This window comes from Acanthopagrus latus, chromosome 10 (assembly GCF_904848185.1).
Source record: "Acanthopagrus latus isolate v.2019 chromosome 10, fAcaLat1.1, whole genome shotgun sequence".
Lineage (NCBI taxonomy): Eukaryota > Metazoa > Chordata > Actinopteri > Spariformes > Sparidae > Acanthopagrus > Acanthopagrus latus.
Window position 1 is genome coordinate 2,692,454 of NC_051048.1, and position 23,832 is coordinate 2,716,285.

At 42.7% G+C, this 23,832-nt stretch overlaps 2 protein-coding genes across 7 annotated transcripts; one reads left to right on the forward strand and one right to left on the reverse strand.

Annotated features, from left to right (window-relative positions):
- Positions 1 to 371: 371 nt before the first annotated feature.
- On the forward strand, positions 372 to 15,059 carry LOC119026852 (RING finger protein 150-like). Its single transcript, XM_037111455.1, has 6 exons — positions 372 to 1,660; positions 6,560 to 6,810; positions 7,080 to 7,234; positions 8,052 to 8,148; positions 8,630 to 8,900; positions 9,186 to 15,059. The coding sequence occupies exons 1-6, from the start codon at positions 1,204 to 1,206 to the stop codon at positions 9,302 to 9,304; spliced, it is 1,350 nt and encodes a 449-aa protein (XP_036967350.1). The 5' UTR covers positions 372 to 1,203; the 3' UTR covers positions 9,305 to 15,059.
- An 832-nt stretch (positions 15,060 to 15,891) lies between these two features.
- LOC119026866 (protein phosphatase methylesterase 1-like) lies at positions 15,892 to 23,238 on the reverse strand. Of its 6 annotated transcripts, none has more exons than XM_037111494.1 (14): positions 22,653 to 23,238; positions 21,363 to 21,552; positions 21,202 to 21,259; positions 20,899 to 20,950; positions 20,172 to 20,326; positions 19,989 to 20,079; positions 19,810 to 19,875; positions 19,578 to 19,722; positions 18,338 to 18,455; positions 18,133 to 18,177; positions 17,284 to 17,348; positions 17,077 to 17,144; positions 16,956 to 16,986; positions 15,892 to 16,092 (listed from the first exon to the last, which is right to left on the reverse strand). In XM_037111494.1, exons 1-13 carry the CDS (start codon positions 22,679 to 22,681, stop codon positions 16,965 to 16,967), a joined length of 1,104 nt encoding a protein of 367 aa, XP_036967389.1. In that variant the 5' UTR covers positions 22,682 to 23,238; the 3' UTR covers positions 15,892 to 16,092; positions 16,956 to 16,964. The 6 variants fall into 6 exon arrangements, with proteins under 6 accessions (XP_036967389.1, XP_036967393.1, XP_036967392.1 ...); XM_037111498.1 differs by lacking the exon at positions 22,653 to 23,238 and adding an exon at positions 22,410 to 22,580; XM_037111497.1 differs by lacking the exon at positions 22,653 to 23,238 and adding an exon at positions 22,169 to 22,274.
- Between the last annotated feature and the right edge of the window lie 594 nt (positions 23,239 to 23,832).

Genomic DNA, 23,832 nt, shown 5'->3' on the forward strand with positions numbered 1-23,832 from the left:
AATATTGATATTTTATGCTACTTTCTACTTCCACTCCAGCTCATCTCAGAGGCAAATAAGATCATAAATCCATGTTGCATTATTACAACATAATAAGGTATGATAATCCAGTGAAATGATACAGACATGAGGACTTTCACTCTTGGTATTTTAAGTATTTTTCTCTGCTGATGCTGAAGTATTTTATAGATTATAGCAACAAATCTGAACACTTTGTGTACCGCTGTTCATTTTTATTATACATATATATTTTTTACAGCATCAAAAGGTGTATTTAAAGCTTTAATTCTGTCAGATTAGAAGCCATGTAGTGTTGTTTTGTTGTCGGCCGTGCAGCAGCTGCAGTGTCTCTGCCGGGCCGCCAGGTGGCGCCGCTCGGGATGATCTCACACACACACACACACACACACACACACACACACACACACACGGCTGCGTCAAGTCAGACAGAATCACACAGGCGCACAGCGGAAACACGACGTTCTGTCCTTCAAATTAAAGTACAACGGACACGCATTTGTAAGATCTAATCGATGAGGCGCCTTAATAACAGACATGTGATATTGGTTGGGTTTATGTCATCGTGCGGAGAGTAATTTAAGATGCTAACTTCACAGTGTGAGCGTTTAAATCAGTTAACAACGGCTTTTATTTTAGATTGAGCCACCGGAAGTGCTGTGTCCGCCTGGCGCTAGCTTCACACTGGTCCGCTCCGGCCCAGTCAAAACAAAGCAGTGTAGCATGTAGCAGTGTAGCCGTGTAGCTGGCCTGCTGCGGTTAGCTAGCTGTAAACATTCAGCGTTTATTATCTGATAACTTAGTGGAAAAGTAATTTCACTGCATGCTGTTTTATCACTTCGGGGTGGTTTGTTCGTGTCGTCATCGCGGCGGTTGGTACCCTCGGCTGTTTTGTTTCGCGGGCTCGTCCCGTGGGTGTTTTTGTTGTGCTGGAAATGGAGTCGGCTAACGTGAGAGCGCTGCTCGGCGGCCTGAGAGCGGCGGCGGGGAGCGGCTGAAAACACGGAGACGAGATCAGAGAGGAGCCGAGAAGAGAAGCGGAGCGCGGAGGGCGTCGACACTAACGAGGAAGGCGGATTCGGTAAAGCTCCAGGTCGGTCGGCTGGTGTCATGGAGGAGTAGGCGTCTGCGCTCCTCCGACTGGATCGACCGACCGACGGCTCGCCCTCACCGCGGAGGCTCACCATGGCCCCGGGCTCTCTGGTGGCGGCCTGCCGCAGCCTGGCCCTCTCCACCTGGCTGCTCTCCTTCTGCTTCGTCCACCTGCTGTGCCTGGACTTCACCGTGGCCGAGCGGGAGGAGTGGTACACCGCCTTCGTCAACATCACCTACGTGGACCCGGCCACCTCGGAGCTCCGCACCGAGAAGACGGAGTGCGGGCGGTACGGGGAGCACTCTCCGAAGCGGGACGCCAAGGGGGTGGTGGTCCTGCCCGCAGCCCCGCACGACCGCCATGCCTGCGACCCCAACACCCGGTTCGCTGTGCCCGCACAGGCCGGGGCCTGGGTGGCGCTCATAGCCCGGGGCAACTGCACCTACAAGGACAAGATCCGCCACGCAGCAGCACACAACGCCTCGGCCGTGGTGATCTTCAACGTGGGGTCTGCTAATGCTAACGACACCATCACGATGCCCCATCCAGGTAACTGATGCACCTTTATTATTATTATTATTATTATTATTATTATTATTATTATTATTATTATTATTATTACAGTGCGCAGTGTTACAGATGTCAGGCTAAACTGGGCCGGGCGATATATACGATACATATCGATATCTTGACATGTTGACATGACATGTCTCGACTTGACTGTTTATCGCTTGAGATCGTGGATATCGTGAAAAGTGTTGTTTATTACCTGTCTTAAAGTCTGCGATACAGTTATGTGATGCCATTTTATATACCTGTGAGATTTCTTCTCTCATTTTAATACTTTCCTTTACCCACTTAGTCATTAAATACTTAATACTGATGATTATTATTGTGAACATTTCAAAAATATCAAGGTAAATATTGTGATAAGGCCTAAACATATCATGATATCATTTTCATCATTAACTGAGAATCAGTTGGTGACTTTCTCAATTAATTGATTAGTTGTTTGGTCAACAACTTGGAGAAAACAAAACCAAAACAATATTCACATTAAAGACGCTGGCATCAGAGGATTTTTACTCATTTTACAGATTAAGTGATTATCAGAATAGTTGATGTTTGATTTGATAGTTGACAACTAATCGACTGATTTTTGCTGTAGCTGGTATAAATTTCCTCCACAATGATTGTAGATGAAAACTATGTAGGGGTCGATATTAGTTATTATCGAATATCACAGTATTTGCGATCATATGTGATATTTTTCTCAACACCAAACAGTCGTGTGATTCTTCTCTGACTCTATTTTCATTTATAACAAGGTTATTTCTGAGCAGCTGAAGTTTTGAAGAGACCAGTGACAGATTAGTATCTTTATCACCGAGGGCTGTTCTGTTCTGTTTGTGACTGATACTTTGCACCAAAGTTCAGTTGAATAAATTTCATTTTCAGGTTCCCTTTTTGACTGTTTGTCAGTCAGAACAAGAAATTTGAAGATGTAATTTACTGAATGATAGAAGAACTCAACCTTCAGACTGATCACTAATAAGAATATTGCATATCTGCAGCTCTAACATTTACTTTCAGCAGAGCAGACTGAGTAATATGATACAAGAGAAGAGTCTAGATTATTAAGTTGCAATGAATAATACTATATTTTGTGATTTACATGAGCAGTAATCAGTAGAATGGATTTATGCATTTATTAGATGCAACTAATAATCATTTGCATCATCGTAAAATCTATATAGTGTCTGTAAATTGATTTAATTGATTGAATTGAATGATTTTGTCTTTAGATAGTCAGAATATAGTGAAACCTGACCTGAGTCTGCTCTCACATCACGACACAGTTCATTAACATATCGGACAGAAAATGAACTTTGAAGATCTCATGAAACTAATGAGGAACATTTTGTCAGCTCGTTTCATAGATGAGCTATTAATGGACACATGGAGATGAATCAGTAATTAGAATAATGCAGAGCTGCAGAATAGCGCTGAGTCAGGCGAGCCGGCGGCCTGAACTGATCCCAGTCTGTCTGAACTGGTTATCAGACCAGTTCCTGGTGCCAGCAGACAAACTGCTGACTGCAGCTCTCTGTCAGGGCCGGACCGGCGTCCTGCTGTGCTGCTGTGTCGTAACAGCATCTGATTCAGTCACATGTCGGACGTGTTCCTGCTCGCTGACATCCAGGGGAGTCCCTGAGCGACTGTGTCCACATCCGAGACATGAAACGCTCCGCTGAGCGGATCGTGTTTGTCAGCAGCTCCGATCAAGTGTTGAGTTACATAACAGAGTGAAGTGAGCCGTAGTAGCTCCTCCAGTCTCAGCTTGTTGTTATTCAGTGTGTCGGAGAACAAACAGACTCACGGCTGCTTCTCCGTCAGCTGGAGACTCCGTCAGGATCCCCGGACGTCCCCACACTCAGAATCACTGTTTGCTTTAAATCAGCTTTCTCAGCATCGGGGTCGTTTTCTGTCCGAACTGAACCTCCCGGGAGTCTTTCTGCAGACACGTTCAATCATTTCACCCAGAAATAGAATCTGTGCTGCGTTCAGGAGCCAGCGTTTACCCAGATCATCCCAGATTCATGTAGTTTTTAATAAAAGTTAGTGAATGTTTTCTGATTCCAGCTTATTAAACGTGAATATTTCCTGGTTTCTTTCCTCCTCTGTGACACTAAACTGAATATCTTGAGGTCCTGCAGTCGTACAAAGACGTCACCTCGACCTGTTTTCACCATTCTGTGACATATTAGAAACCAAACAGCTAACTGATTAATCATCAAGCAATTTTCTAGCAGAAAAACCTTCAACATGTTTCAGTATTTAAATAAAACACATGAACAAGGAACTTTTTAAGAGGAGAGTTTAAACACGAGGTGCTGGAGCAGAATCAGGACCAGGAGCTTCACCGGTCCGGTCCGACCCGTCAGCTGTGAATGAGTGTTAATCCACCGTGTGTGTGTGTGTGTGTGTGTGTGTGTGTGTGTGTGTGTGTGTGTGTGTGTGTGTGTGTGTGTGTGTGTGTGTGTGTGTGTGTGTGTGTGGAATCAGCCGGGTTTATCATTCCTCACTTCATCCCACAGATTAGTTCAGAGCTGCTCACAACAACAAACCTCCACTCTGTTACAAACACTGACACGTCGAGGTTTCACGTCTGAGAGAGGCTGATATTAGATATTATTGAATATCACTATCTGGTGTCACATGTGATATTTCTAGGATATTGAATATTGAACAGCTGTTACAGCATCTTCTGGCTTTTATTTTGAAAAGAAAGTCTACTGGAGTCGTGAACCAGTGACAGACTGAATGTTGTCGACTCTTCTGTTCTGGTTACAATTCATTCTTTGCACTAAACATCTTATTTAATATCTTTTTGGTGCTCACTCTATATTTCACTGTAGCACCCAGGAGCGTCTGTTACTTGACAATGATTTCCAGCTTATTAGATAACTGAAAATACAACCATAAAACACCATCATGGGAGGCGACAAAGACATGGACAGTTTTATCTAACTATAACTTTATCTCACTGTTAAGATATTTGGATATTTTGGCTGGACAATATTGTGATTTACACCCAAACCCAACACTCGCAGTACAACATGTTAAATAAAAAACATGTAATATGTACAAAAAGTGATCAGAAGTCAACATTAACCTACGTTAACATCTCAGAAGAGGAGTGATGTCTGGAAGTGCATTTCTTCTTCTATGTAGACGGAAACAGCGGTGTGATTGAATTAGGAGATAAATGTGAGACGTTGCTGTTCGAGGGCTCAGAGAGAGAAAAACACCATGTTTTTTCTGGTCAATTTTGAGTAAAAAATAGAGAGAAAAACCCTCTAAATAAATATTTAACTGCTTATTTCAGTTGAGGTTTGTTTGTTTATATCTACAGCTGTTCTGTTGGTAAAACCAGGAATTAGTCTGTGTCGGCGGTCAGGTGTGATTTCTGGAAACTCAGACTGAAAGTGATGAATGAGGCGCCTGGAGGAGGAAAGCAGAAGCAGACGGAAAAGCAGAAGTAAAAATGTGTTTGTCATGTTTTAGAAACAGATCTCGCGCCTACGCATGTTAATCAGAGGTCAGAGGTCAGCGCGTGCAGCTGGTGATGACTCAGGCCGCCAGCCGCTGCTCTCTGAGGCCGCCGATGGAAACACGTCGCACATCAACGCCGTCTGTATTCACGGAGACGCGTGAACACGACCGGCTGCAGGTGTGAAGAGGAAACGTGTGTCGGCTGCTTTGATTCAGCGGAAACATCCTCACTGAACCTCGGAGGAGGAGGGGAAACAATTGATTACTGTATGTCATATTTATCAGCAACAGTCGAGTGAATTCATGTGATCTGGATCAGACTGAGCACGTTAAAGCTCAGCTCACTGAGAGACAGAAGCTTCATCACAGATGGAGGGTTTAATAAATGACGTGAGACTCTGGTGTTGGATCAGTTCCCTCCAGGCCGACGCTGAACTCTCTCCAACCCCTTCAAACAGCAGCCAACAACAGAATCGATCGGTCTCTGCCTAAAAATACACCCCAGGGATCAATGTCTCGCTCACGCACACTTGATCTTTGATAGCTGTGTGGACCGCCTCTCAGATTACACACCGACAAACCTTTAATGTTGGCGTGAAGATCATCGACGAACCAGGAGGCAGCGTCGTCCTGAACAACTGAAGCAGCCAGAAGGACACAAAACGGCTCCGTGCAGCTCGTCTGGTGTGATCGAAGTCTCAAACTGATTTGATCAGATGTTATTTGCGGTCAAGCTCAGATGTGGAGCACGCTAACACCGTTAGCTTAGAAGCTACAGTGAAGATTTCAAATTTTATAAAAAGGGTTTCCAGATCTCAGGACTTGGAAGAAGCTGCATGGAACCGTTTTATGTTATTACTGGTTGTTTTTTTATGTTTTAAAACAAAAACAAAGCGACTTCTATGAAACTGGTGAATCTTTACTTCCTACATTTTTACAATTTTCAGGATATTTGTAACAGTAGAGATGAATAACAGCTCAGTTAGATGTGCTGCTGTGTGTTGAGCTCCAGCACAGTGAAGAACAAAGTCTTCAGCTCTGATATGAATGAAAACAAGAGGAGATGAACGTCTGTGATCAGTTCTGCTCTCTGATCGTAGATCAATAATCACTCTGTAAGTATCTGAACGGTGATCAGGAGTCACTTATATAATCCAGACTCGGGCTGAGCGACGCGTCATCACCACGCCGGGGTTTACTGTTTATTTTTAGAGAGGCGGTCTGTGGTGGGTGGGCGAGGAGCTGGTCGTCATAGTGATCAGGAGGAAGTTTTCACTGGATCGATGATCAGCCTGCAGAAACACACAGCTTTCACCTCACAATCAGAAAAATGACACGGATCAATAAAAGTTAACACAGTTTGATCATGCGGGTCTTCTCCGTCCTCTCCAGGTACGGGCGAGGTCGTCGCCATCATGATCCCGGAGCCAAAGGGCCGCGAGGTGGCGTCGCTGCTGGAGCGCAACGTGACGGTCACCATGACGATCACCATCGGGACGAGGAACCTGCAGAAGTACGTCAGCCGGACGTCGGTGGTGTTCGTGTCCATCTCCTTCATCGTGCTGATGATCATCTCGCTCGCCTGGCTCGTCTTCTACTACATCCAGAGGTTCAGATACGCCAACGCACGGGACCGGAACCAGGTACACAAACACACAAACGGGTCCTGGGAGACGGATCCCTTCTCTGGTTCTCCTCAGGTTTCACTCAGTCGAGGGTCTGAGGACGGATCGTGAAGCCCACTGAGGAAATAAGATATAATGATAAAATGTATTTGATTTGAGAGGTTGTTGTTTACATGTTCCTGTTTATATCCATTCAAAAGAAAACACATATAAATGTCAGAATATTCCTTCTCTTTCTGTCCACACTGTACGCTCTGATGTAACCTCCTCCTCTCTCCGTCCCACAGCGGCGTCTCGGCGACGCGGCGAAGAAAGCCATCAGCAAGCTGCAGGTCCGAACCATCAGGAAGGGCGACCAGGAGACGGAGGCCGACTTTGACAACTGTGCCGTCTGCATCGAAGGCTACAAGGCCAACGACGTGGTCCGGATCCTGCCCTGCAGGTGAACACTCAGAACACAAGGACTGCATCTGGTTCTGACTGAAGGAACATAAAGTAGCTTTTAATATCAGACATTCCCAAAGAACAACAGACCGACGTTTGGTGTTTTTATAGTATTTGAAGAAAGTGCAGCTTTATTAAAAAAGTACCTCAAACACTGAACGAAGAGAGAAGAGAACGAGAACCCCTGAAAATGAAAGTCTCAAATCCTGATGTTTTTCTGCACGGAAGAATGATGAAGATGTAAAAATAAACAACGTGTCGGTTTCGCAGTAAACTTTTTTCAGCCTTTTATTGAGATCAGATTAAAACTTCAACATCATCACATTTACAAAAAAGGGAAGAAGACTTTGTTCTCCTGAACAGGCTTCATGAAATAAAACCTGAGTATTTGATCCTGGTTGTGATCCTGGTTGTGAACAGAGGGACTTTGTGTACTTGTTGTCTTCTTCTTTGTCTCCATGTGATCACACAGTGGCAGCAGCTCTCTGTTTACACCAGTTCAGCTCAGGACAAACTGTTTCTACTGATAACACGGAAAAATCTTTGAGGGGTCGTGTGGAAAGAAGAAGGTTGTGACTACAATGACGTTCTGTTTGTCCTGAAGACGGCGGTTGTTACGCTCCAGATTACAAAATAAGTTCCATGAGATAAAAAACAAAACAAAAAAAAAAAAAGGGTGTTTACTGAGATTCTTTGTGGTCTTGTGTAACAGCTCAAAGTGAAAGCAGATGTGGACGTGTTTCTCCCGCAGCAGTTTGTCTAACGTTTGAAAACAGAATAACAGATTTCTTCTTCTGTGTTTTCTCTCTCTGCAGACATTTGTTCCACAAGAGCTGCGTGGATCCGTGGCTGCTGGATCATCGCACGTGTCCCATGTGCAAGATGAACATCCTGAAAGCTCTCGGCATCGCTGTGAGTCTCGCAGGAACCACGGGAGGATGTTTTTAACTTGTGTTTGATGCAGCACCAAGACCCTTTAATATCTGACTAAACTCTTCACAGTTAACAGATTCATGTCGTTTGAACACTTTAGCATCAAAATAAGAGCTCAAACTATGAACTAACAAGTTTTTAGCGTTGCGTCATTACTTGAAAATCTCAATCGGAGAGTAGAAGCTGTTGAAAGTGGCCCAATTTCAACCAGTTTAATTCAGAACCAGCTGAAACGTGCTTTACATTCTGAAAACGCTCAAAAGAAACAGAAACCAACATCCTCAGAGATCCTTTATTGATTTGTTTGTGAGGAGGGTTCACTCCGGGCAGATTTGAGAAACTTAATTTAAGTCTTTTGTTTCCTGTTGAACTCTGAAGTATTTTTGATTATTTGAACTTTCAGACCTGCAAAAAGTCAAGAGTCTGACCCTGTCCCGTCTTCTTCTTCTCTCGTCTACAGCTGAACGCGGATTGCTTGGACGACCTCCCGCTGGACTACGACCTGGCCCTGGGCGGCGTTGGTGGGGTCGGTGGGGTGGGCGTGGGCGGAGTCGGGGCTCTGGCGCTGGAGGCCGTGGTGTCCGGGGCGTCCAGCGACGGAACGCTGAGTGAGGGCGGCTCCTCGGTGGTGCTGGACCCCGGCGTGAGGCGGGTGGGACTCCCGCAGGACTACCAGGACCCCGACACCCTGAGAGACAGCCCAGTGACGGCCACCACAGACACACACACAGGTAACACACACACAGGTAACACACACACTGTTGATGGTGTTACACTGACACCTGGTGGTGATTCTGCCACACAACACTTGATCAAACGTCACAACAACAAAACATTTCTCTTCTTCTATGGGAACCATCTGTTCAGAGATCCTTTATTGACATTTTTTATTTAAAGTTCTGGTTCTGGACTCCGGTCCCTACTCGTTTGGTAAAGTCAGTTTAAATCTGGCTTAAAGTGACTGGAGTGTTGTTTGGGTCGAGTCTTTCAACAGAACCTCGTCTTCTGTCTTCCAGGCGAGCTGCAGCCGATGGCGAGCAGCGCCTCGGTGGCGTCCCTGGTCATCACCGTGGAAACGGGTCTCTCGGACGAGGAGGGGTCCATGGAGCAGTCTCAGCTGGGGGACAAGTCCTGAGAGGAGCCCAACAGAACCGAACCAGAACCCCCCGGGGCCAAAACAGACCCAGATCAGGTTCAGATTATACCAGACTGACACAGGACCTGGTTCTGGTCTTCACTGGGCTCTCTTCTCTTTCGGACGTGTGTGTTGGTTCTAATCTGGACCTGGTTTGGCTTCGTTTTTATTGTCTCCTCTTGGACCGGTTGGACCCAGGACCGGACCTGGGCTAACATGGGTGTCTTCCAGTGTGTCTCACCTGTGGCTGTCCTCGGTCCGACCAGGTGGTTCTGAGGATGTAAACCTGTTCGTGCTGTTTGTAGACGTAGACGACCCGACTTCTCTTCGGTCTCCTCAGCTGTTGTTACTCCTGAAGCGACGGAGAGGAAGTCCTTCATCTTCAGATATCGTGGATCTTTTTCTCGACGTTCGTCTCCTGATGTGATCGACTCAGACTCACCTGGATTCAAACCGGGTCGACCTGGAAGACGTCAGCTGCCAAAAAAAGGATCCAAACTCATCTTCATCAGCAAAACCTGTAGGAATCACGACGAACGCTTCTGAAAGCCGGTGGTGTGTTTTTTAGCACGAGTCCAGTCGAAGAGTCGAGACTTACCTGCGTATTTCTGCCTGTTCTGCTCCCTGTCTCGGGACGCTTGTGGAATATTCTCTCACCTGGTCTTCAGGTGGAGCGACTGAACAGAACCTGACAGAACTCGACATGAGAACTGCTGATCCTGGAACGATTCCACGTGGTTACTTCAACTCTTTTTTTAAATTGTTTGGCGCTGTTTTTCTAGACGTGTGTGACGTCTACGGTGACTGACTCTTGTTTTTTGGAAAGGAAGACTTTTATTTTGAAAGGACACGCGCTCCACATGATTCGGACATTTTATTTTGGCAGTATTACAGTTTGACTGCAGTATTGATCAGCGACGACAGTGTTTTATTTCTTCTTCTCTTTCCGCCTGTCTGTATAAATCCAGGCGCCTTCTATCTTTAAAATACTCCGACAGTATTTGGTTTGGACGCTTCCTGTCCTCGGATGTTTTCCCTCGCAGGGTTCCTGGCGTCAAACGGAAACGCTCCTGACTGTTTGCAGGACTTCACAGACTATAACTGAGGAAAGAGTTTGACGTAATGTAGAAATCACTACGACCACTGAGGCAGATTCTGAGGTAAAATGTGTGAAACTCGTTAACAAATCTTCGCTGCACCGCCGTCTTTCAACAGTTTCTGTCATTACGCGATGAAAACCCTCCGCTGAGCAGACGCCGCACGCTTTTATCCACCTCTTATGTTTAAATCGTTTATGATCTCACGGGACGTAACGACAAATTATCACCCCGATCAGTTCAGAGTCGAGTTTAAGCATTTTTTCCGATCAGAGGAATCTGTTGTTTTTTTGTTTCTTGTGTCCGTTTGAACGTAAAAGTAAGAAAGAACCCTAAAATTATTACAACATCTCTGTCGATCCTGATCGTCACGTTTGCGTCCTCAACATCACCAAAGGCCCCAACAGTCGTGTAAATAATGACGGGTTGAAACTCAAAGACCAACTGAATACGCCTGATGTGTCTCATCAGGATCCCTGAGATATTAAAGGAAATGTTGGAAGGTGTCTGATCGCACCACGTTAAAGAAAGACGTCACTTTGGATGAGTTTCCTTTATAGTGTTGTGAAAACCTGGCAAGAGAAAATAACGATTACTGCTCGTTGGACGTCGGTTCATCGAGACAGACGGATGTCAATAAACGCTGATTCATTAAGTTGGTTTAATTGCACTTTGTCAGGTTTAGATTTCATCGACAGGCTTCTCAGATATTAGTGTGATTATTTTTGCGATGTTTCAAGTTTCTTTTCTGAGAGTTTGTATCAAAAAGAAAACACGACCGTCTGTTCTAAACCGAACAGAGTTTATTTGAGTTTTACTTGCGTCGAACTTTACGAACAAAGTGTTTTACAGCGAAGTCGGACTGTGGAGACGACTGACGACGAGTTCTGACGGTTGTCTTGTTTAACGTTCAGCAGATTCGTCAGGGATGATCTGAAACGAGCGGAGATGATGGAGAACACGGTGTTCATCGGAGCGTCCGGTGTCTGCTCAGCTGACGCTGGAGGTCGGACACAGTCTCCTCCTCAGTCTTCCGTCGTGTAGGAACCCTGTCCACGTCCATCGTGTTGCCTTGTCGTGTTTCCTGTCCGTCCTCGCGTCCGTCACCGTGGCCTCGTGCTGCCATGTTACAAACCTTGACCTTTAACTCTGACAATCAAGGATCAGATCGTTCACTCGCTGGTTCTCTGGACTTCAGCGTTACTCAAACCTGCATGTGTGTCACATCTCCACCGTGTGAGACGAGGCGAGCGACGGCCTCCCGGCTGCAGCGAGCGTTGCTCAGCTCAGAGCGTGTAAATAGAAAAGCGTGTCCACAGACTCACGACGCCGCGCGGCTTCGCAGGCGGTTTTGCCAAACCGGCGTGCGGCGGCGTCGCCGGGCGCCGGTGAAGCTTCCCGAAAACTAAGAGAGATAAAGATTGTCGTCTATTTTGATACCAGAGGAGACGTTTATTTTTGTAACGAAGACACCCAGCAGCAGAGACTGACCCCTCCCCCTCCTCGCTTCACCTGCTGGTTCTCAATGTGATTGAGTATTGATCGGGCAGATTAACTGTTGATTACTTGTGTGATTGTACATACGCTCAGAACACCCCGATGATCTGAATCTAAACTCTGAAGTTTGTCGGTGAACATTCAGCGTTTGATCGACGCCACTGGTTAATAAAACGACCTGAGAGGAGTGAAGCTCGGTGACGACCGACGCTTCAGCAGAGCCGCAGCGATCAGCTGACTCATTGATTAGTCGATCAAAAGAAAATTGATCAGTTTGTCAAGCTGTGAATTTATTATTTTTTAAATCTGATTTTGTTTGTTTCACCTTCAAATTGAACAGAGACATAAAAGCAGGAAGATGGAAACACTTCATCTTTAGAGAATGATTAGTTGATTCATCGATTAATAAACTGAGAAAATTAATTTGATGGATTTTATTCTTTGGTTTTGTACAAAAGAAGTGATTTAAAGACGTCACTATGTGTTTCCATCAAACTGTAGCAGATGTTGGAACAAAATGTCAAGAAGAAAATTAGAATTAAACAGAAGAAGACGGAGCAAGAAAAAGTTTATGATTCATTCACCGAGTTTTTTGTTATGAAACGATTTGTTGATAATTACAGAAAAAAATATGAAATTTTTCAAGTTCAAAGTCAAAATTTTGTTGAGAAAAGTCAAAACTTGATTTTTGTTTTTTACAGTTTCACTTTTTTTTATGTTTCCACTTAAATTTTTGTTAGTTATACTCAAGTTGACAATGCAGATAAAAACAAGATGGAAACTTCTAATCAGTGTTTGATTGATTAATTGATTAGTCGAGCTGAAGAAAATCGCCAAAATCGTCAGTTTGAGCTTCTTGAATGTGAAGAATTTATACTTTTCCTCGTCGTTTCAGACGTGACGAACATTTTTCAAAGTTTTCTGACATTTTACAGACTAAACGATGAATCAATTAACCATGAAAACTGTTTCATTTCATTTCACTTCTGAAACTGAATCAAAGACACAAAATAATTAAACATTGAGACCTTTTGAACGAGTTTGCATTAACGTAACTTCGTTTTAAAAATAATTTGAACGACCTGCAGACTCGATATAATCCGACATCAACCCTCCAAATTAAATAAACCTCAGCGGCGACTGGATGAAGACGCAGCGCTGCCGTCACTGACTTCACGTCCTCTCAGAGTCCAGAACGTCTTCGGTTGCTTCCTCACGTTCCTCCCAGTTCTCAGTTCAGTCAGTAGAACCTGGAACACTAGTTAATTAACCTGCTGGGTCCTGAGAGTAAATGTGCTGTAATATATGAATGATGACGATGGATTTGTACGCCTTGTCTTGGCCAATTTTCAGTGAATAATGTTTTAATTAAAGTCACTTCTTTTGTGTTTTATAAGCTTTATTTTCAAGGGATTTAATTGAGTATGGTGTTATTTTCATGTTTGCACTGTTTTCATCCGCTCGATTTGTTTGTGTGACTGCAAATTCTGCCGCCGAGCTGAACTCGACCCGCGTCTGATCCGTTTCTCTTGTTCTGCTGGTGGAGACTGAGGCTGCTGTGGCACGTCGGTCCCTCGTTAGGCTCGTTAGGCTCGTTAGGAACTCGTCTGTTAATAAGCAAAGTGACGGATTTAAAGTCTGACATGTACGTCTGCCTGTGTTCAGATCAAATGTAACTTTTAAGAACTTTGACGTCTTTTGTTGGTTATGTTTTTAAACTTTCTCTTCAGTGTTGTTACCCGAACCGCTAGCTACAGTTAGCCGTTAGCGTTACTATGGTGAAATTAAATTGAACCCGTTAGTTAACGGACAGAAAGTGATTCTTCTTAAGCATCCAAGGTCGTGTAGAGAGTCGATACCACTTGTTTAAAATGATAAAACATCGTCCAAAGAGCTGAAAAACTATGAAAAGAAAACAGAAAACAGATCTTTTATTCAGTTCTCCCTGAATTTATAATCCAGTCTTCATCTCCTCCTGATGATAGGAAGTCAGGTGACGTGTTGAAGAAACATGAAACGTCTCCGTTCAGCTCGTCTGGATCCATAAATGTTCTGAGAAGACGTTATTTATTTTCACCCTCAGCGTTCGAGCTCGTGCAGCTGAGCGCTAACACTGTTAGCGTAGCTGCTACAGTGACGTCATCGTTAACACTTTAAAACTGTTTTTTTTTGGTTTTGTTTTTACGTCCGCAGCTTCTTCAACTCCTACAGCTGGTCTCAAGTGCAGTTTTGTCGCGCTGGTGTTTTATTCTGAAGCGTTAAATTCTGCAGTCGTGAGCTTTTATTTTGTGTTTCTGACACTTAAAATGTGACGACGCTTCGTAGGACAGAACTGGACTTAAAAATATATAATTTATCAAAGAAGAACTTATAATTATTATGTTAATTATTATTATTAGGTGTTTTTAGAGGTGTTCGGTCAGCGGATGTGGGACCCTCGTGTCACTGCCAGTAATGACGTCTGATTGGCTCTCTCCAGCGCGCCGCTCCCTGGATGCTGTGTTCTGATTGGTTGCTCAGCCTCTTTTGTTAATAATGCACTTTAACTCTGTTTCTCTGGAAGGTTCTGGACGAGTCTTTTGTTGCTTTTACTTCTATTTTCTCACACTCACTTCTGTGTTTTCTCTCTCTTCTATGTTTTTTTTTTGAGATGTAAAAAAAAAAAAAGAAGTTAGTTGGTCCACATTAAACTACAAATCACGTGTTTGTAGTCCGACTGCCATATATTTTGCCATATATTGTGATTTTTGTTCTCTCTCCTGAAGCAGGTGAATCCTGAGCCACCTAATCTGACTGAGATTATACACTTTAATCCCAACAAATGCATTTCAGTAACTGCGGGAGGATTTTAATCACCGCAGAGAGAAAGTTCAGCTCCTTCCAGAGAGACGACGACAGAGACGATCTGATGTGTTTGTAGCGATGTTAGCTCCTCTGCTACGTAACAACAGGGTGTGAAACGGTGTCGTGTGTGTTTCTACGGTATTAATTGTTTTACAGAGCGTCTGTTTGTGTGGTTGTCCTGTGCACGCAAACACAAAAGTACCGACATACACACACGTGTAAATACGATGTTGTTTCTGTGTTTCAGTTGTTGCACGTGTTCTGATGCAGGACAGAATTTAAATAAAATTTTATTGCAAGTTTTTGTTTTTATTTTAGCCTGATGGTGTCTTTATCTTTACAAAAACAACACGAGGGGAATGTTGGGATTGTGTTTGTTTTTCCAATTTAATTTACGAAATCAATAGTCTGTAATTTTATGTTCATACATTCTATTTCAGATTCAAGAGAGGTCAGAATTATGAAGGAAAAAGTCAAAATTGTATTCTGATTATTCTGAAAAAATATTTTTTGGGGAAAAAAATCACAAAAAACTAAGAATTTTAAGGCAGAACATCTGATTTGTGGGCAAAAAAGGCAAGTTTTTGGGTGGGAAATCTTAATTTTAAGTAAAGAAAATACTTTTTTTTTTTTTTTAGAAAAAAAAAAAACAAGTGGGAAGAATGTCACAATGTTATTTTTCCCTAAAATTTGACATTCTTTCGCTTGGAATTCCGACTTTTTCCAATTTTTTATTTATTTTTTAATTAACATGAAGAAAAAAAAATGTGTAAGGAAAAACTCTGAATTCTGATTATTCTGAAAAGTTCAAAATCCAACTTTTAAAGGACTGAGGAATAATTCCAAAGGAAAAAAGTTTGAATTTTGAGGACAGAAAGTCAAAATATTGAAGGAATACATTTCAGAATTTTATGGGATTGTTTTTTGGGGGGAAATTTTTATTACTCGAATTTTTTGTGGGAAAAGTAAGAATTCTGAGAGGAATTCAGCACTTCGTCATTGATGCTCATATTTATATTCTTTAAATTGATCAAGATGAAGATACATGATGAGGACAGTGACTCACAGGCAGCGGTGTTGACGTCGTCTTGTGTTTTATCTACTCGTACAGAACATGTTCAGACACAGGAAGTGACACAAACTTCAGAGTTCTTGTCTTAGTGTGGCGTGTTTAATAATAACAAACTACACAACAGAACTACAACAACTTGGATCACAACATCTGTCAGAGTGACGGTCAGTCTACGATCTGGAGGGTTAAACATGGAGACATCAGCAGCTGAAGGACGAAGAGCGAAATAAAACTGGAGACGTGTTCTGTCTGCAGTTCTGGACAGACGGGTCAGACACCTGAGAGAGAGAAACAGATTTTTACATTAATTAATTATCATGTGTAACATGAAGCCGCTCAGACATCAGGATGAGGTTCAGCACATGTTGTGTTGATTAAATCTCCCCTGAGAGACAACATGAGTGATTCAGGGTGAGGAGGTGGTGGAGCTTCAGCCTCTTGTGGTCACAATGAGTATTACAATAACAAACATTAAGAAAAAGGAGCCTTAAAAAAACTTTTGTTGTGTGTGTGAAATGAAAACACATGAAAAAAAAACTTTTCTCTTGAAAAACAAAACAAAATTTGACATGAAAAAAGATGTGAGATTTTTTACCCCTCACATAATACTGATAATAAACAAATAAAACATAATAAAGTAAAATAAAATAAAAAATATATGATCTTATAAGATGATTATATAAGATTATTCTGGCAAAACACAAGAGAGAAAACTATCTAGATCAGACTTAGAGGAATGTTTCTATTATGTAGAAAACAGCCTCATGAAGAAACTTTCAACAATTCACTTGGTTTTACCAAAAAATTCTGAAATATTTTTTTTTCCCTCACAGGATTCTTTCATAGTTTCATTAATAATTTTGAAAATATATAAAATATTGTAAATGTTTATAAAGATTTATAAAAATTAAAGAAAATTTTCACACATGAAAAGCTTTTTTTTTTTGCTCCCTTTGGAAAAAAGATATTATTATTATTTATTCTAGCAAAACATTTTGTTCTCGGACCACCAGAGGAAATAATCCTCTTCTTGCCTCTCTGGGCTTCCGTAGAACAGCATCAGTTCTTTTACTTAGATAAACAACGTGACCTCGTCCTCAGGTGCTTCATGTGGCGAGTGTGTGTTTGACTGAAGTCTCACCTGCAGACGTCACTGTGACAGAGAGTTGGAGCTGAAGACAGAACGAGAGAACAAGGTTCAGATTCTGAGAGTTCACAGACCGACCGGACCGACGACAGACGACAGAGTCTGAGTGTTTTACCTCCTGGTTTCTCTTCTGGCTTCAGCAAACTTGTGTCTCTGCAGGAAGGAGGCCACAGCTTCAGCCACCTACACACACACACGCACACACACACACACACACACACGCACACACACACACACACACACAGTTTGATTCATGGATGCTCAAATGTCGTGAAATTAAAGTAACAGACAGCAGAAATACTTTAAGTTTCAGTCTTCTTACTCTTTCTGGTTTGTCTTCTTGCACTGCGTGGCCACAGGGGGGCAGCACCTGCATCATGAATCTACCTGGAGAGGAACAGTGAGACAGGTGCACACTGTGAACTGTCTGTCACACACACACACACACACACACACACACACACACACACACACACTCCCATGCTGTCACTTCCAGCGTGGTCGTTGACTGACAGGACCAGCTGTCTCTGGAGAGGAACTGCTGCCTCAAGGTGTATCTGACTGTGTGTGTGTGTGTGTGTGTGTGTGTGTGTGTGTGTGTGTGTGTGTGTGTGTGTGTGAAGACGTCCTGTCACCTTTTCCCTCACAGTCAGTGTCGAAACACAGTGTGAAATATGTCAACTATTCCCAAAATCACAGCGTTTCTCTGCGTGAGGCGTTTCGTTTCTCTCAGACTACATTTCCCATCAGTCCCGTTAACCTCTTCTTCTGTCTCCCTCCATCTTTCTCGAGGACGAAACGTAAATGAGGGCTGCTAAAAATGTCGAAAAACAAATATTTTGTGTTGAATGTGTCTGAATTTCAAATTTCGGTCGAGCCTCCAGGAGGAACACCAGGATTTAAAACAAACTTTCAGAGACACTGCAGCCCAAAAATACTTTTTCTCATAAGCTTACATGTTGAAAGAAGCCGCCATGAAATGATTTGCTATGAGAACTTGAGTCAATCAGTCCGAGTCAAGTCTTGAAGAGCTGCCAGACGGTGGAAGGAAGTTGGGGAACAAGACTAAACATACGTGAATAAAACCTTAAAGCATTTCCTCGTCTGTGAGTCATGTCGGATTAACCTTTTAACAACAATGGCGGTTGTTACTTTTGAGTCGGCTTCTCACCTTGCATCTGGCCGATCGTCAGATCTCTGTCTAGTCGGTCAATTCCTAGAGAAGCAGAAGCAACTTCAGGTTAGTGAAAATACTTCTTTTAATAAATACTTGCACAAAATAATAAGTTAACTTAATAAATCATATTTCAAGGTAACACTTTACACCAGTGAGAATACACTTTGGTACTTTGGTGTGTTTTCTTTTTATTACATACCGGCCAAAAGCAGGAGTTTGGGCAGGTTGCAAGCCAGGAAGAGGTTGGAGGTTCCTCTAAACCAGCCGTCCCAGTACTTCTCTGACTTTGACAGGTCAATACGCCACTTGTACACACTCTGACACACATACACACACACACACACACACAGAGACACAATGTGGTTGGTTGATAATCTTCACAATAATGTCGACAACATCAGGAAGAAAACATTTAGACATTCATGTGTGTGCATGTTATGAAATTATACTGTGGAGTGGGCAAAAAAAATGTAAGTCAATGGAATCACAAGTCACATTAAGTGTTGTTATAGACCTCATGAGTTTAGGTAGTGTTTAGATGATTGTGGGTTAATGGAAGTCAATGGAAGTGCTGTAATATTTATGTATATAAAGGTGTGTTTTTATTTAAAAGTTCAGAAACGTTGGAGTGAATGAAAGTCAGTGGCAGGTCTTCTTAGGGAAGGCGAAGAAAATCGGGCTGTTTAGATGTCACTGTTAGACTTTTCAAATTAATGAATTTCAGTGATGCTCCTGCAGGTATGAATGATTATGGATGTGTCTGAGACTGACATCAAGGTGATTAATGGAAGTCAATGGAAGTGCCGTCTTTTATGTTTTTGTGGGTGAGTTTTTCTGTCGTTGTGATGAATGTTGGAATGAAAGGATTTGCAAATTTAATGGAACTGGTTCATGTTAAGTTTGGAGTTTCATAACGAATGTAAGTCAATGGATTTGTTGAACATGTCACAACACATGGTTTTAAGTGTCACATTACATATACCTCATGACACAACTTGTTAAAACAAGTTATTTTGTAATGAATATAACACATCTCTGAAAGCATAAAACACAGTATAAAACAGAGATTGACATCAAGAGGATTAATGAAAGTCAATGGAAGTGCTGTCATTTATATCTTCAAAGGTGAGTTTTTGTGTTGAAGTTCATAGTTGTTGGGATTCATGTTGGAATAAGTGTACTTGATATTTTAATGGTACTGGTTCATGTTAAAATTTGACATCCTATAATGAATGTAAGTCAATGGATTGGCTTAAAGTGTCCCAATGTAAACTTATTATATTAAGTTCTTTGGTAATGAATATGATGCATCCTGAAAAGCAATAATGGCACAGTATAACACAGAGATTGACATCAAGGATGAATAAGGGTGAAAGTTGGATACTTGTAATTAATGGAAGTCAATTACCATTAGTGTTTCTGTGTGGTCGTTTTCATACCTGGCCTTCGTTGAGGCTCACCTCTGAGGCAGCGTTCTCTTTGTCGTTGACGTAGCTCTGATCATAGAACTCTTCACTGCGCTCGACGACCACGTCTGGTACCGGGCTGGCCTGCTCCAGAGTGTCGGCCTCCTCCACCTCACATCTAACAGACAGGAAGTGAACATACTGTGATCTAATCCTACACTGGAAAGACAGTATGAGACATCTGCCAATCAATCTGCCAGCCTACCTTTTAATCTGACCAACCATTGAGACTTTGGCAGATTCCAGGTTCCTGATTTGTCCGCTCTTCACGCTAGAAAGAGGAAAAAAGACTTGTCAGTGCTCCAGTTCTTTAATCTTTGAGTCGTCGCTGACAGTGGTTGAAGGAACTGTTTGTGTTGGCCTGGTGTGAATGTAAGTGCTCACCTCCACTCTATGGCGTGGTCCATGGACTTGAAGGACTTGGGTCTTCCCTTCAGGAAGTTCTGTATGCTGTGGAGCGCCTCCATTGCGCTGCCTACAGGAGGAGAGGACGACAAGAAAATGTCCCGATTATAAAACAAGATGTATGTTTCTGTACGTGTGCTGCTCATACTCTCGCTGTCTTACCCTCCACGACGTCTATAGCCACCAGGCCCACGGTGGTCGGGATCACCATGTTGCCGACTGTATGCACTGCGATCGCTCCACCAACTCCGTGGCCAATCAGGATGATGGGGGGCGGAGTCTCACCGTAGCAGGCTTGAATCACATTGGCTACATCACTGAAGGGAGGCAAACAGGACAGCAGCAGGTAGAAACAGTACTGGTTAATGGAGTGGCAGCATTTGTAACGTCATCTGACCTCATCAGACAACAACCATAGGTCGACAGCACAAGCTGCTCAGTAAGACACATTTTAGTGTTTCTTGTTTTGTGGCTGTTGTAATTATTACAGCTGCAAAGGAGGAAGTCAGGCGGATGGGCAGGGAAAAGAAACCCAAGAGACCATGTGAAACCAAAAGTCAACCATTTTAACATCAACATCAATCTCATCCTAAAACTAACCAATCTGCACCCATATGACAAAAGTCTGGTATGTTTGAAGCTGGTATGCTGTGGAGTCACTGGTGATCTATTAATTTGTTTAGGTTTGAGGATGTTTTGATTGGAACTACTGACAATTTTTAAATGTTTGATAAATAAAAATTGACTGACTTTATATACTAGGGGATACTTATTCCATGAAGTACCCGCTTTCAAATGCAGGTGTTAATAATCACTTTATCCGAGGCAAAAGGATCAGTGGAAGCTGGAAATATAACATTTTTGTTAGTACGTGTAAGTTTGCTGTTACCTGGACATAGTTTGAGTTGAGAAGTCGTCAGACTGGCGAACCAGGGTGTCACCTTAATAAAGAAAAAACAAATCTTGTAAAAACACAACTCAATGTCTCTGGTAATTCAGTATTAGACATTGAAAATTAAGGATAACCCAGAAACCAGACTGATAAAATATGTTGATATTAAACACTCCTCGCTTGTTCAGTGGCAGAGAAACCTGACTTGATAACTGCCACCAGACCAGATCAAACACAGTCTACTATCTCAGAAACAAATAATTTAAACCTGACTGAATCTGCAAGACAAACATTACTCACCGTGACCCCTGAGGTCCATGGCGAGCACCCTGCAGTTCACTCTGCGGGTGATGGCTGTCTGCAACACAGAAAAAAACACAGATATTATTCAGGATGTAGCCGCCGTTAATCAATCAACCTGTCAGACTTTTAGTCAACCAGCTGACTGTACAGGTACTCACAGTGAAGACGGCCCAGGACAGAGCCGAGTGTCCTCCTCCATGCAGCAGAACCAGCAGCGGTCCTTCACTTCCTGCTTTATAAATCCTGAAGACGTCCCTGCTGTCGGCCGGCCCCACGTTCACGTCCTCCATCTCGTCATAATACTCCCGCCAGGACACCGGCGAGTAGTCGAGCTTACCGCCAACCTCACTGGTCGACATGTAGACACACAGAGACACGCACATTTTATAAAACCTACTACTACTGCAAACTGTATTCTCTCCGCAAGAATGACCCAAACACACCAGCAGATTGTCAGTCTTGTTAAATTTGACATTAGCTAACTAGCAAATCCGTATAACAGGAACTCAGATTTTGACAGTTCCATATTATACCATTTACATCAAGATATTTTTGATGTCAGAAGCTCAGCGAAATAGCTAACCTAGCTAGCTAGCTAAATACTTCTGTGACAAATCTACATTTAGAGAGCTAGGCTAACTAGCTAACCAATAACTTTTTCAGTTGGTAGTAGAGCACAGTTTTTACTTCTTCCTCTTCTAAACATCACAAATTCACCACCATCACAGTAACCAATAACTACTGCCAACTGTGCTAGCTAGCTGCTGTTAACTGGTTGGCAGTGCAGCTAGCAGATGGTGTTTACACCACTAGCCTAGAGGCTTTCGACCAGGACACGCTTTGGCTAGCTGGTTAGCGTGCTAACTTCAGTAGATTTCTCTGCAACACAAACTCTTAAATGTTTTAAAGGTGCATTATGACAGAATTGACCACCTGTCAAATTTGTAGTCCAACGCTTACTCACAATAAGGCGGCATATCATGAGGAACTGATTCTAACTGTAGCTGGTGTATGCTAGTTAGCTCGGTTAGCTTACTAAGAGTGTTGTTGTTCATGTTTTGTTTACACCACAAGCACAGTAGCTGTGACCTGTTGGGGGTTAGCTGGTTAGCATGCTAACTTCAGTACATAACTTTTCAACACAATACAAATAGTTGGAAAACATCGGAACTGTACGTAAGTAAGTTTTCAACTGAAATACTTACATATTGCACCTTTAAAAAATGAATTATGGTTATGCTTTATGGATTGCTTCTTTTAACCGAAACAACTTTTGTTCTGTTTTACAACATATCCCCCGATTGTCAGCAGAAACAGAAAAACAGATCAATAGAGTGAACTTGTCGTGGTCCTGGAAGAGTCACAGTCACGGCTGCAAACATCAGATTCAGTCTGAATATCACATAAAACCTGAAAAGTGTCCCCGGTGTTTTGAAGAGGTGACTTACTGCTCTGTATCGAAGCTCTCCTCCCACATGCTTCGTCTCAGCAGAAGGACGTCCAAACAGGCTTCAGTCTCCTGTATATATATGTGTTGTGTCTATTCAGTCTGTCTGTTTAGCAGGTTTCTCTCAATAAGAACTACACGGCAGTGAGAGCTGCTCCGACATCCACCAGCCGAATAAGAAGACTGCTGATGTAAACACAAACACACAGTCAGACAATACCCTGTCAGCTGCTGTTGTCATGTAGCATCACTGCCGCGGCGTCCTGTTGGCTGAGAGCGCTGAAGTGGGCGTGACAGGCGGGTCGAAGCTGTCTTTCTGAAGCGAGTCCGTAGTTACGTCACTGATGCGCTGACAGCATCAGACGGCGACGTGTTGGCAGAACTTTGGAGAAGTTTCTGGTAGTTAATGGTACAACGTGTCACCAACGGCAAAGCAAGTCAGTGTTGTTGTTTTCGAAGCCCCGTTCTCCAAAAAATCCCTGGTTAGCCCAGAACTGACCGAGGTCTTTAATTCATACAGTACAGTCTGGGACATCGAAGGTTTCCATTATTGTTGGAGGTTACGATTTGACATATATATATTTTTCAATTGATTTTCAGCAGGATTACACAAAAATTAGAGAGACACAACAACAACGGCGCCCTGTGAATGAAAACAAACGCTGTCAAAGTGCTGCCAGATTAAAAACAGCTCGCAGCGACACGCCCGAAAGCCACCGTGTTGCATCTGTTAATAACTTCAACTGCAGTTACAAAATCTAAAAAAAAAAATAAAATAAAATAAAAAAATCAGATCTTTGAAGAGCTGTAGATTTTCAGGGTTGAGATAAAGAGATAAACATGTCGTCACTCAAAAGAGAAAAGTTCAGATTTTTACTCTCAAATCTTAATATTTGGTTTAGAATTCCATTTGTTTTTAAAATATATATATCTGATGAGAACATTTCAAGCTGCTGTCACTCTCTCTGACACACACACACACACACACACACACACACACACACACACACACACACACACAGCCCTCAGGTGGCGGTGACAGACAGTTTTAGTATCCAGGTAACCAGCAATGTGCTGTTGTGGATAAATGAGACAAACCGTCATTCAGAAAAACACACTTCTGTCTGTAAAAACACACAATAGAAGTAAGTGAATAATAATTTACATTTGATTTTATTAGA

Excerpts from the sequence above, each read along its gene's own strand:
- LOC119026866 (XM_037111492.1), bottom strand. The coding sequence starts at position 21,679 with ATGTCAAATTTAACAAGACTGACAATCTGCTG. Across the intron at positions 17,349-18,132 it reads GACGATCGGCCAGATGCAAG|GTAGATTCATGATGCAGGTG; the intron begins GTGAGAAGCCGA and ends GTTCCTCTCCAG. Across the intron at positions 16,987-17,076 it reads GCCAGAAGAGAAACCAGGAG|CTCCAACTCTCTGTCACAGT; the intron begins GTAAAACACTCA and ends TTCTGTCTTCAG.
- LOC119026852 (XM_037111455.1), top strand. The coding sequence starts at position 1,204 with ATGGCCCCGGGCTCTCTGGTGGCGGCCTGCCGCAGCCTGGCCCTCTCC. Across the intron at positions 1,661-6,559 it reads CATCACGATGCCCCATCCAG|GTACGGGCGAGGTCGTCGCC; the intron begins GTAACTGATGCA and ends CGTCCTCTCCAG. Across the intron at positions 7,235-8,051 it reads GTCCGGATCCTGCCCTGCAG|ACATTTGTTCCACAAGAGCT; the intron begins GTGAACACTCAG and ends CTCTCTCTGCAG.